General features: G+C 38.3%; 2 protein-coding genes across 2 annotated transcripts in view; both read right to left on the bottom strand.

Moving 5' to 3' along the window:
- Positions 1-4,660: 4,660 nt before the first annotated feature.
- Positions 4,661-7,324, bottom strand: rps27.1 (ribosomal protein S27). The gene is made up of 4 exons (XM_046844497.1): positions 7,190-7,324; positions 6,562-6,670; positions 5,853-5,963; positions 4,661-4,891 (listed from the first exon to the last, which is right to left on the bottom strand). Exons 1-4 carry the CDS (start codon positions 7,193-7,195, stop codon positions 4,863-4,865), a joined length of 255 nt encoding a protein of 84 aa, XP_046700453.1. The 5' UTR covers positions 7,196-7,324; the 3' UTR covers positions 4,661-4,862.
- Positions 7,325-10,879: 3,555 nt separating this feature from the next.
- The window catches only part of cks1b (CDC28 protein kinase regulatory subunit 1B), a 5,404-nt gene continuing 3,947 nt past the window's right edge, over positions 10,880-12,336 (bottom strand). The window contains exon 4 of the mRNA XM_046844130.1: positions 10,880-11,627. Within this exon, the coding sequence (XP_046700086.1) occupies positions 11,575-11,627 (53 nt within the window). The 3' untranslated portion in view covers positions 10,880-11,574. The remainder of the gene's footprint in view (positions 11,628-12,336) is intronic.

Below are 12,336 nucleotides of genomic sequence, written 5' to 3'. Positions count from 1 at the left end.
AATAAACCGAGTGATCAATGTGTAAAGAACATTTATATCCTGAGACATATTGATTGTGAGAGGGGACCTGGCAATTACAGAATGGATAATGTCTGTACATCAGAAATAAATGGATACCAAAGTGATTTTGTGTTCCATATAAGCACTGAGGAAAAAGAGGAAAAAAGTGTAATTTTCTAATGCTTAAATGTTTGTTTTGCCAAGTTTTGACCTTTTTATTTTAGGCTACAGCATGGGTTGTGATTTCATCCTGCTCCACCAAAGATCCTATTGCATTTCACAGCTAGGCCTTCACTTGTGTCCAACCTGAGTCTCTTAATACCATCATTATGATGCCACAGCTAAAGAAACCATCAATATTATATAGAATCGCTGTATAACAGAGCGCTGCATCACAGACAGGTATCTCATGCAGTGAGAATGAACGCCATTACTAACGTAAGAAACCTAATGAACACAATTAAACCAGTCTCCTTTCACTGTAGCCACAGCTGCACCGCCCACATACCTCATCTCTAACAGAGGCATCAATATTAACATCATAAAATGTCTCCAAGTTTTGCTTTTTTCATGCATTATTGTTTTCCTGGGGATTTAGAGGGTGCAAATTGTACTATTGCAGCAGTGCATCTAAAAGAAAAGCTATTAAATTAATAAAATAGACTAAATAAATAAATAAATTAATTTATTTATTTATGCCTGAGCTCACCACTGGCAATATCTATGCTAATTCACACCTGCTAATTACAGTGCTATTTTGTGTGAAACTGTCGCACATTCATTGATGATTTATGTTCTACATTTATGTCTAGGGGAAATTAATTGTATTGGATAGCTGGTGAGATGCACATCCTTAAGTTCAATGCAAAATATATTTAGTAAACAACACAATGCAAAAATTCAATTATCCCAAGTCCACATGAACATAAAGAAAATCTAACTATTATCTATATAATCTAACTCTATTCCCTTTTTTTCTCATCACCCATGTTTCTTTTTTCCAACAGGTTAACTGCTTTTTACAATCCAGGTGCAAAGATAATACGAGGCCCTCAACTCAAACCAAATATATTATAAAGGAAATAAATACATAAAATATGAAAAATAATGAAACAAAATGTTCACATTTTCAACTGTCCCCACACTTTTATCTTTCAAGTTTACATCATAGTTCGCTGTAGATCTTATGCTACAGTTGCTGTACAATACAACAAAACACATTAAGGCCAGAAGCATCAACTCTACCTGCTGACAAGTTTGACAAAATTTTCACTGCTTAGCAAAACAAAATCACTTAAACAGCTGAAAACTACAAACCTACAGATCAGATTTATGCAATCTAATGAAAAGAATAATGTCAGGAGCTATATCAGGCCTTAAAGAGCAAAAGCTGAACAGCTGAGCTTAAATAATCCACCTATTACTATAGTTTTATAATTGTGTTTTCTGCTTAAAATATCTTTTGTCGATTTAAAAGTCATATCTTAGCTGGTCTTGAGCAGTTGGAAAAATTGAGCTAGTGAATGTGTAGGCAAGAGCAATGACACTTCACTTGTTCAGTGTTATGATCAGGCATTATTATGCTAAGAGCTATTATGTATTATCCAAAACATATTGTTAAACTGCATAATATTCAGAATATAACAAGAATAGAATACCGATTTTAATATTCCATCTCAGGAATAGCTGTTCAAGCTTTGGGCCCCAACTGACCTAGCTCCTATTTGCTAGGTGGCCGGCACTGGCTAATCCATCATCCATTAATCATGTCAAGTCCTGTGGGTTTTTATTGTCATTGCTCTGTATAGTTTGTATACACCGGAACAAATTTGTAATTTCTCCATGATGTAACATATTACAGTAAACCAGGGTCCAAAAAGTGCAAACAAAATCTAACAAAAAAGTGTAGGGAAATACATACACAGAACAGAGCAATAAATACCTCAGTTCCAATGGGGACACTGTTTAATGTAAATAAAAGAAAAAAAGAAATCTCATCAAATGTTTATTAACATTAGAACATAGGAACCATATAAAATGTGTAAATTGAGGAAATTAATATTGGACACCGGTGATCTTCTGGCCATCAGTCGCCCTGCATAAAAAACAGGCATGATTGTGTAATGGAAATTACTGCATGGGCTCAGAAACACCTACATAAATCACTGTCTGTGAACACAGTTCGCTGTGTCGTCCACAAAGCTCTTTTCCCAAAGAAGAAGCCATATGTGAGTCTTGCCGGAGTCCCCAACTACACAGTGTCCTTAACTATCATACAACAATAAGGACACTTAATAATCCATATCCTTCTCTTCCTGTCACCCCTCTTCTCTCTCTCTCTCTCTCTCTCTCTCTCTCGTTTTTAATCAACGCCTTGGGTGGTTCCATGAAATTCTGGAGTAAGAACGGGAGCTTTGAGGATGGATTTGGACTGTAGTTAATGTCAACAGTCTCCTACACTGACTCAGGAATACAGTTCGCTTCTGATCACCATCACTGTACCCCGCAACATTGTATATCTGTAATTAATGGATATTCGGTGCAACCCAGATGAGGATGGGTTCCCTCTTGAGTCTGGTTCCTCTCAAGGTTTCTCCCTTATGCCATCTCAGGGCGTTTTTTCTATATGGGACATCAGGGACAAACTTACACTTATAAAGAACATCTTATTAATTTTTATCACCACATTATCTGTGTAAACAATGCTCATAGTTAAAAGCGGAATACAAATAAAATTGAATTGAATGTGAACATGATGCAGAAATGCCACCATTTTTCTGGGCCAAAGCTCATTTAAATTAGACTGAGGCAAAACTGTTCTGATCCCAAGTGTTTATATTCATTACAGTCCAATTCCATCTGCATGGTTCTTTAATTTACACTCACTCTACACAGTAACCTCATGGAATATTTAAGATGTTAATTTGGACCATCTTCAGCAGCAGTGAGTGGTTTCCAGCAAAAAAGGACTCCCTCGAGAAAAAGAGCAAATGATTCTACTGCAGCCATTAGAGGGCAAATGATATAGGATTCACTTTTAAGTCCTTGTAGGGAACAACCATCATGTATAATATACATGGATCATCATTTTTATATTTAGTAAGTTAAGTAAATGGTACTTAACACAAGTAGTTAAACTTTTTTAACCCATAAATAAGCTTCTTATAATACAGAAAATATTTTTTTTATATATGTTATGTGTCAAACCACCTCCTGCTTTATGTTTACAGTGCAGTTGCAGGTGGTCTGTCTCAAAAAGAGACACGAACTGAACAGAGTAAACCCAAGAGCTTTCGAGTCGCTTCCACACACAGAAGGAACACAACAAACATATAGCATTAATATGTAACTTGTATGCAGATATGAAAATAATGTCAGTAGAATGAGAGTGTACCCATACATTGTTCATATGCATTACATTATTCCTCAGTGCAGCCTCACATTTGGTTTTGCCTCAAATGCTGTTAATGATCTTCAGTAGTAGGAGGCAAGTAGTGAATTTTCAAGTAAAATATAATTTACATGAATGTGATTTTACATGGATGTCATTAAAAACATATATGGTTTATATGTTTAAGCCCAAAATTGTATACTTTTGCTATAACTAAACTTCACTGTTCACTGTAACAAAAAGGCAGCATCTATATTCATGCAAGGCCAAAGAAACATTCTGTTTCGAGTCTGTTCAGGATAAAGAAAGATATTTTTTCTAGATGACTTAAAGGTGTTTAAACATTTCATAAAATGATCACAATCTAGTTGGTTATTGATAACTAACTGCTAAAAAAGACATTATAATATTGTTCCTGTGCAGTGGAAGTCTGTATTAATCCCAGGCCCCCCAAAAGCATCAAGAGAACAACTCAGTATTCAAGCATCTGAAAAACTTTATTAGTCACGTTTCAGGTAATAAATGACTCAATTATTGACTGTAACCCCATGAACAGCCAATCCTGTGTCAGGAAGAACAATGTTGCACGCAGTGGACAATAATTAAGTAAATGTAATTTGTTTTAAGCTTCAAGTTAAAAGTGTAACTTGTTTTGCTTGCCACATGGTGGAAAGTTTCTGATCAACACGTGGGTGCAAAAAAAAAAAATTTACTTTACTTTCCTGAAAGATGAAAAATATTAAAATGAAAATATTCTTTAGATCTCTGTAGCTTAAAACTGGGTTCATTGGAAATTCCCCATTTATAGCACATAAACCATTTTAATACCTGTGATTTTCATCTTCAGGTCTCCCAAAGGTCTTAAATGTGTTGAAGCTGAGAACCGCTCTGCTGTTTAACCCACGCTATACCACAAACATCTGTGCGAAACTGTACTGGTCAGTGTTGCCGTTTCAGTCTGTTCTTACGATCTTTTTGCACTAAATGTGGTACATGTGCACTTCTTGTCATTCCCTAATTAGTTGTGTGTAGATCAGTTTTACATTTTTCAGGTCATCGTATGCAGCGCCGTGGTCCTGAGTGAAAAGCATACGTAACCTAAAACAAACAAACTTTAATATTTGGGTTATTTGTTAGAAATGGTAGATGTAACACTAAAGATTTGTACAAAACATTGTTTTGTACCTTTCAGAGAAAAACTAAAGCTGATCACAAATTGCAGGTGTATCGTTTGTATAGTTTTTTTTAAAGAGCACACTGAACACTGTATTAGCCAAAACATTTTATTGAAAGAGAGAGACTGGGTTGGAGAGCCATCTTTACTAGTTTGCAAGCGACTGATGGTGAAAAAATGTTTGCATCTGGTTCTCTCTCTCAAGTGGGAAGATCAGCAGTCGAAGCCGAGAGAGTCGTGGAGGGCGAGTCCAACCCCCCTCTCCCTTCCTCCGTACAGGAGCATCTAATGCACAGCTTAATGCTGCTTCCTCCTGAAGGAACAGCCTGGGGAACAGAGAGAGAATATTTTCAGGATCCAGACAAAAAAACATTTTCAGAGTGCCAAAGGCCTGGAAGCAGTGTGTTCCTCAGTCCTAATGCTTTGTCTTACAATGAACAAACAAAAAGCTAGCAAATATTTAATTTTGCATAAAATGAATGTGATAGTCATGACCATTTCTCACCCATTAAGCAGCTCTTCCCCTCAAACAAGATCTACCAAGCTAAGAAGAATAAGAGCATGCTTCTAACTGGACTCGAATCATCAATGGATACCATAACACAATCATCTGGGACCCACATCATCATCTGGGTTCAAAATCATGATCTTTGGCTGGATCTTTAAGCCAAACACTTTTCTATGGCATCCCTCAGACACCTAATCATATCAAGTCAATAAATCTAATAATTTTCCTGTGGGATCAAAGTATGATTCCCCTCAAACTATCAAAAAAATATTTTCTTTAAGACGCTTTAAGAAACTTGTCAAAGTGCAACACTCCAGTAATTTAAGTGACAAATTAGATCAAGTTATTTTAACCTGAAACTCAAGGCAGGATTTCAGTGCATTGGTTTCAATTTGAATTTTAAGGCTGAAATGCCAAAAAGAGTACGCAATTAAAATATCCTAACTGAAATCCATCCTAAATCCTTACTGACAAATTCGAGCACATTGTACAGTATCAAAGTCTGGAATCCACTGGAAGCAACAGTCAAAGGTCTTCTAAATGTTCACATTTTAGCATTAAGAGATGATTCCATCCTCTGTGTCAGTCTTGGTCTACTATCTGCCTCACACACCCATGTACATGCATCTCTAGTGCTCTGAATGTGTTCAATAAAGAAACCTGCCGAAAGCAGAAAATCATGCAGATGATTCTACTTTGCCGGACTGAGCTGTTTAAATGGTGGCCCAGAGGACCAGAGTAACTTGTGTATATGGTAAAGCCAGGTTGAAGACACGCACCTTCTGTGAGACGTGCTTTGCCTCCTGTAGGTTGACACAACACAGTTGAGCAACCGACACACAGCACTACTGTCTGAGCATGGCTGAAGACTGTGGTGATCTTATAACATCCTGGAACACAGAAACGCGTCTTATGTTAACACAGATGCAAGCCAACCACACACTCCGATCATTACGGTACATTCTGGATAACTAACAAGTTGTTTAGATCAGTGACCATTAGAACCAGGAGGCAATTTATTAGATGCAAACAATATTATACAACAGTAATAGTGCATATTATATTGCTACACTTACAGCATTTGGCAGACACCCTTATATACACATTTATCTCATTCATATAACAGCTATAGGGTTAAGGGCCTTGTTTAGGGGCCCAGGGATGGCAGCTTGGTGCAGCTGGGATTTGAACACAACCTCCTGATTCAAAAACCAATGCTTTACAACGGCGACAAAAAACAAGCGCAGGAAATTGGCATATGCGAAAGTCAATATAATGAAGTTTGTTTTTGTATTTCTGTGCAGCTCGTTACCGAATGATCCATGGCCTGTGGATAAAGACCCCTTGTCTAGATACACAATATCTTGACTCCCTAAGCACATAGTATTGTGTTTTTTAAAAAACTTCATATTAAATCCTGGACTGTTCAATGACGCACCGGTTCAGTGATGCGTCCTGCATAAGAGAAACCCATGCTTAAATACATACCAGGACATTTGACGTCCATGAAATAGGAATTAGGGCTCTGTACAAGGCGCTTCTTCTTGTGCCTCCGTCTCTCCTCCTCAGGGGTGGGGTGCAGCAAGTCTTTAGCGAGCTGGAAATGGTCAAATACTTGCATTAATGAGGTATAAATGAACGATCAACACTATAAAAGCTCCACATCCTGCCATGAGCGCTGAATAGGAAGCCTATTTGCAAGGCCTCGCACATTTCCTCAACGGTTCTACCAGATTTGTCAAGTCTCATCCTAAATTGAGGAAACATCACATAAGCGCTTTGTTATGAATCTACACATGTCCTAAAACGGGCACATTTTGTTATATGAGCCCAATTGTGAAGAAAAATCGAAGAATGCGTCACGGAACAGAAAAAACTCGAAGGCGCCCTCCATGTTTTGTTCCATGCGCGCCGCCATCTTGTCAGTCGCAGTGGTTCAGCACGCAGCCAAGCCATTGATAAATACGATTCGTTTTTCACACACGATGCGACAAAAGACTCGAGTTTGACACCAACATATGCTTGGTTACATGTTCGGGGAAGCGGCTTGGCCAGTGTAAACTTAATACAGTGGCAATAAACAGATATTCCGACTTGATTTAGCTTCGGTACTCACTGGCATGTTGGCGAAGATCGAGCCGCTGCCGGAAAGGAAGTACACAGCGGAAGCGGCGCGATATTATTCACCAAGCACGTGAGCATTCCGGAAGTAGGCCGTTTGTGGGAATCGAACGGAGGACATGTTAGTAAGGTCAATGTGATGTCATGTGGTGAGGGTGGAAATTGCACTTGCAGTAGTAATTCAATTAAATTAAATTCATTTTTATTTGTATAGCGCTTTTAACAATGAACATTGTCTCAAAGCAGCTTTACACAGATAATGTGGTGAATAAAAGTAAATATGTTCTTTGTAAGTACGTTTGTCCCTGATGAGTAACTGTGGCAAAGAAAAACTCCCTGAGATGGCATAAGGAAGAAACCTTGAGAGGAACCAGACTCAAGAGGGAACCCATCCTCATCTGGGTTGCACCGAATGTCCATTTGAAGCAGATATACAATGTTGCGGGGTACAGTGATGATGATCAGAAGCGAACTGTATCCTGAGTCAGTGTAGCAGACTGTTGACATTAACTACAGTCCAGTCCATCCTCAAAGCGCCCGTTCTACTCCGGAATTTTATGGAACCACCCAAGGTGTTGATGAGAAACCGTCCCAAGCCGCACAGAGTGGCCTCCAGTCGAAGAGAACACTATCCAGAGGCAGGACTGGACGAAGTGGGAAGATCCACAGAGGGGAGAGGAGCAGGAACAGAGAGAGAGAGAGAGAGAGAGAGAGAGAGAGAGAGAGAGAGAGAGAGAGAGAGAAGAGGGTGACAGGAAGAGAAGGATATAGTATTAGATAGAATAGTCAAAGTGATACCCTTCTGCTAACACACTTTTAAAGGGGCTTTTTATTTGTCACATGTATATTACAGTGAAAGTCTTTTTTCAAATATCCCAGTGATGTTAGCAAGCTGGGGTCAGAGCACAGGGTCATCCATGTTACACCACCCCTGGAGCATAAAGGGTTAAGGGCCTTGCCCAAGTGCCCCAAGCATTGTAGCTTGGCCATACCGGGGCTTGAACCGCCGACTTTCTTTGATCAGTAACCCAGAGCCTTAACCACTTAGATACCACCTCCCCTACTGCTCTTCTCAGACCAGAAAGAGGTCAGAAATGGAAGTTCAGGAAATTCAAGTAAAATAACAGGTGATTAAAGAGAAAAAGACCTTTTGCATTTTCCTATCGAAGACCAGAGATCATGATGGTAGAGATACAGCTGCTGGAGACTTTGAAGAATTACTGGCTGCTTTATTTTGTGAAGCTATTTACAAATGTATATAATTGACTCCTCTTTCTGTTTGGAAGCACCAATATGCACTATGGGAAGAAAGCAAGCTGGCAGAGATGGTGAGATGCTCTGGGAAGTGGTCTGCTTGGAAACCTTGGCATTCATGTGGATGTTGCTTTGAAACATACAACCTACAACATTTTTTCAGACCAAGTATACTCCTTCATGGCAAGTGTAGTCCTAATAACCTCTTTCAGTAGGATCCTACTTCTTGCCTGCATGTAAAAGTTGTTCAGAAATGTTTTGGAAACCATGACAAAGAGTTTTATTTTGTTGACTTGGCCTTCAAATGTCCCCTTATTTCAATCTGTTGAATCATCTGTGGGATGTGTTGGATAAATAAATCATCCAATGTTAATTTCTGCTACTAAATAGTTTTTTTGTTTGTTTGTTTTTGTGAATTATTTGTTTTAGAAATGTTCAACTTATGTGCATAGATGGTGATTTCTAAAAAGCATTGAAACAATGAACAACTTGAAATGATTAAAACTATTCATATTTACACTTCTGGATAACTCCTTCCTCCCTCGTGTTAAAAGGCTGGACAATCTGAGTATTACGTTCAGTGACAGTCTCATTCAACCACGATGCACCACAGAACGCCATAGGAGATCATTTCTGCCTGTGGCCTTCAAACTATATAAATCCTTCCACTGAGTGTTTAACACACGTCTGTGGTGTGTGAGAGCCATGAAACGATACACCAGTGATAGACTGAAAAGCTGCGCAATGACAAGAAATAGATTGTTGGGCTGAAAACGGCTCAATGAGAAGAAATGAAATGTCGAAATTGTCACCAAATAGATTAAAACTAAAGTAATGAGCCTGGTTTGAAAATGCAAGAAGTTGAAAGTACAGATATTTGTGTAAAAAAAAAAAATGAGTGAAAGTAAAAAGTTGTCCGAAAAATAAATAGTTTAGTAAAGTACTGATACCAGGAAAATCTACTTAAGTACAGTAACAAAGTATTTGGACTTCATTACTTCTCACCTCTAAACTGTATCATTGCAGTTTTTCTGCCATCAGTTTCACTGCTGATACACATTTCGTACAGTATATTTCAATAAGACTGGAAATTCATTGTAAATCACTGAATATTCTATACGTAATACATTTCCAGTGCAAAAAAAAAAGTCACACATTCTAATATTTTGTTGAACCGCCTTTAGCTTTGATTACAGCACGCATTCTCCGTTTCGATGAGCTTCTGCAATGTCACAACATTCATTCCCGTCCAGAGTTGCAGTAATCTTTCACCAAGATCTTGTATCGATCGCAAAGTCTTCTCCAGCACATCCTGAAGATTCCCAATGGGGTTAAGGTCTGGACTCTGTGGCGGCCAATCCATGTGTGAAAATGATCTCATGCTCCCTGAACCGCTCTTTCACAATTTGACACTGATGAATCCTGTCATTGTCATCTTGTAATCTGTCCGTACCATCAGGGAAGAAAAATTACATTGATGAAATAACCTGGTCATTCAGTATATTCAGGTAGTCAGCTGACCTCATTCTTTTGGGACATAACGATGCTGAACTGAGACCTGACCAACTGCAGCAACCCCAGATCATAGCACTGCCCCCACAGGCTTGTACGGTAGGAACTAGGCATGAGGTGTGCATCAGTTCATTCACCTCTCTTCTTACTCTGATGCACCAATAACTCTGGAACACTCTGGACTTATCAGACCACATGACCTTGTTCCATTGCTCCAGAGTCTAATTTTTATGCTCCCTAGCAAATCTGAGCCTTTTTTTCAGATTTGTCCCACTGATACGTTGTTTTCTTAAGGCTACACATCTGTTTAGTCCCAATCTCTTGAGTTCGCTTCGCATTGTGAAGGGAACACTTCCTTGAGTTTAACTGTTGTTTTTAACAATTTGATTTCACCAAATGTGATCACGATCACGATCATTCGAGATTTTTTTCTGACCACATTTCTTCCTCGAAGAAGTAATCCCCTTAGATATTTTGGGTTTTTTTGCTTGATGTATGTATGCCAATAATTTGACCCTTCTGAAACAGATTAACATTTTTTTCCATGACCACAGGATGTGTCTTCTGACAGGGTTGTTTAAGAAATGAGAAGCTACTCACTGCATTAGTTAGGGTTAAATAAGTTGTTGCCAGCTGAAACATAATCATCTTTGCAGTAATGATTCAATAGGAGGCTCTTACATATTTGCTTAAATCCAGGAGGTGAACTTTTTTTGGAGCTGCAGTATAAATAACTTAGGTATATTTTATTTTTACTTTAATTGTACTGTGAGCAACTGCAATCTAAAACTTTCCCTTTGTGATCACTAAAGTATTCTGATTTAATGAGGCCTCTGGTCTGTTCTTCCTCCCAGTAGAGACGTAGTAAAGTCTGCAGCTGAGGTTTGTCCACACTGAGGTTGATCACACTGTACAACACTTAAATTCTTATACCGTTTTATTTTTATTTGGATGCTAATTAAAATGTATTAAAGTTATAGGTAATAAATGATTGAATCAAATGTCAACAGAAAAAAACAGCAGCATCAGACAAACATCTACTTCCAACAGTCTCTTCTTCGAAACAAATGAGAAAAAGACCTAAACTTTTGCAATTTCCATGTGACTGCTGTGGACCGTATATACACTATATGGCCAAAAGTTTGTGGACACCGGATATCAGATTCATGTAATTATAACCACACCACAATTTTTTTCAGAACATTTTTAATTTTAAAGTAGATTTTTTAAAAAAAAGGAAAAAGATCATAAATAATGTTTGGAAGATGGCAAACAGTCACAGTACTATAAACAACATGCAAAGTGTTCTGTAATGTAACACAGGGAAAAATAAGCTTCAATCACTGTTTAAATGCAAAGCATATGTTATAACTGCTTTTTCCACAGGCTGCATTTTCTAAACACGCTTTCCTTCAGCAGAATAATGCTGCGAAAAAAACAATCTGCTTTTTATGCAAATGTGTGGAACAACAAGAAAACCTTTACAAAACCGAACAGATTCCACCTATAATCAAAAGGAAGTGACAACAAATTTCATCGATGCTCTCCAGACTTCCATCTTTTCTTTGTCATCCTTCTGCAGTGTGTATCAAGTCCTTCTCCACCTGCTTTCTATCACTGGGGTTTAGCCGTGGGCAGAGGACGGCGGAACAGAAGGATGTGAGGTTCTGGCAGGAAAAGAAAGAAATAGGAAGAAATCAAATTTAGCAAGACCCCTCAAACCCAGACTCAAACCCTTATACTAACATCTTTCCAGAACAGCCATGCAAAGGCCACAGTATGAGGCTAAGCATGGGGGTCCGTATTACCAAAAAGGTTTGACTGATTTATTTTTTCTATTTTCATGCATGTCCTGATGAATGTGCAGCTTTTGGAATTGTTCTCCAAGCTTCATAGAGGAGCCAGGGTTCAGCCAACACTGCAGTCTTTTTAAGCTACAAACACTTCAATGAACAGAACTGGGCAAAAAAAATGTTAATACTTAGAAGTGCTGTGATTGACTAAAGTTATAATTCCTGACCTCAGACTCTGACAAACCCAAGAAAACACCTGATCAAGCTCAGGAACTCAGGATGGTCTCCTCAACTCGGAGTATAGCAAATAGAATTAATATACATTTACACTGCATATGTACATAATAGGGATCAGTGTCTCCATAACTGAGGCCGATACGATTTGCATCTCGATGCATAGCCGACGATACGATACATTAACGATACATATGAAGCAGCTACCGGTGCGATACGATTCACCCCTATTATGATGCAGCGAAATTCGATTTATTTTTGATTCAACACAATGCGATTTAAAGCGATGTGAAAACGGAAAAAATATGATACGATTGCGATTCATGTGGAACAGATAATCCTTTTTTAG

Source organism: Silurus meridionalis, chromosome 29 (assembly GCF_014805685.1).
Source record: "Silurus meridionalis isolate SWU-2019-XX chromosome 29, ASM1480568v1, whole genome shotgun sequence".
Classification (NCBI taxonomy): domain Eukaryota; kingdom Metazoa; phylum Chordata; class Actinopteri; order Siluriformes; family Siluridae; genus Silurus; species Silurus meridionalis.
The sequence above is the reverse complement of the archived record's forward strand: the minus strand, read 5'-3'. Positions and strand labels throughout refer to the sequence as shown.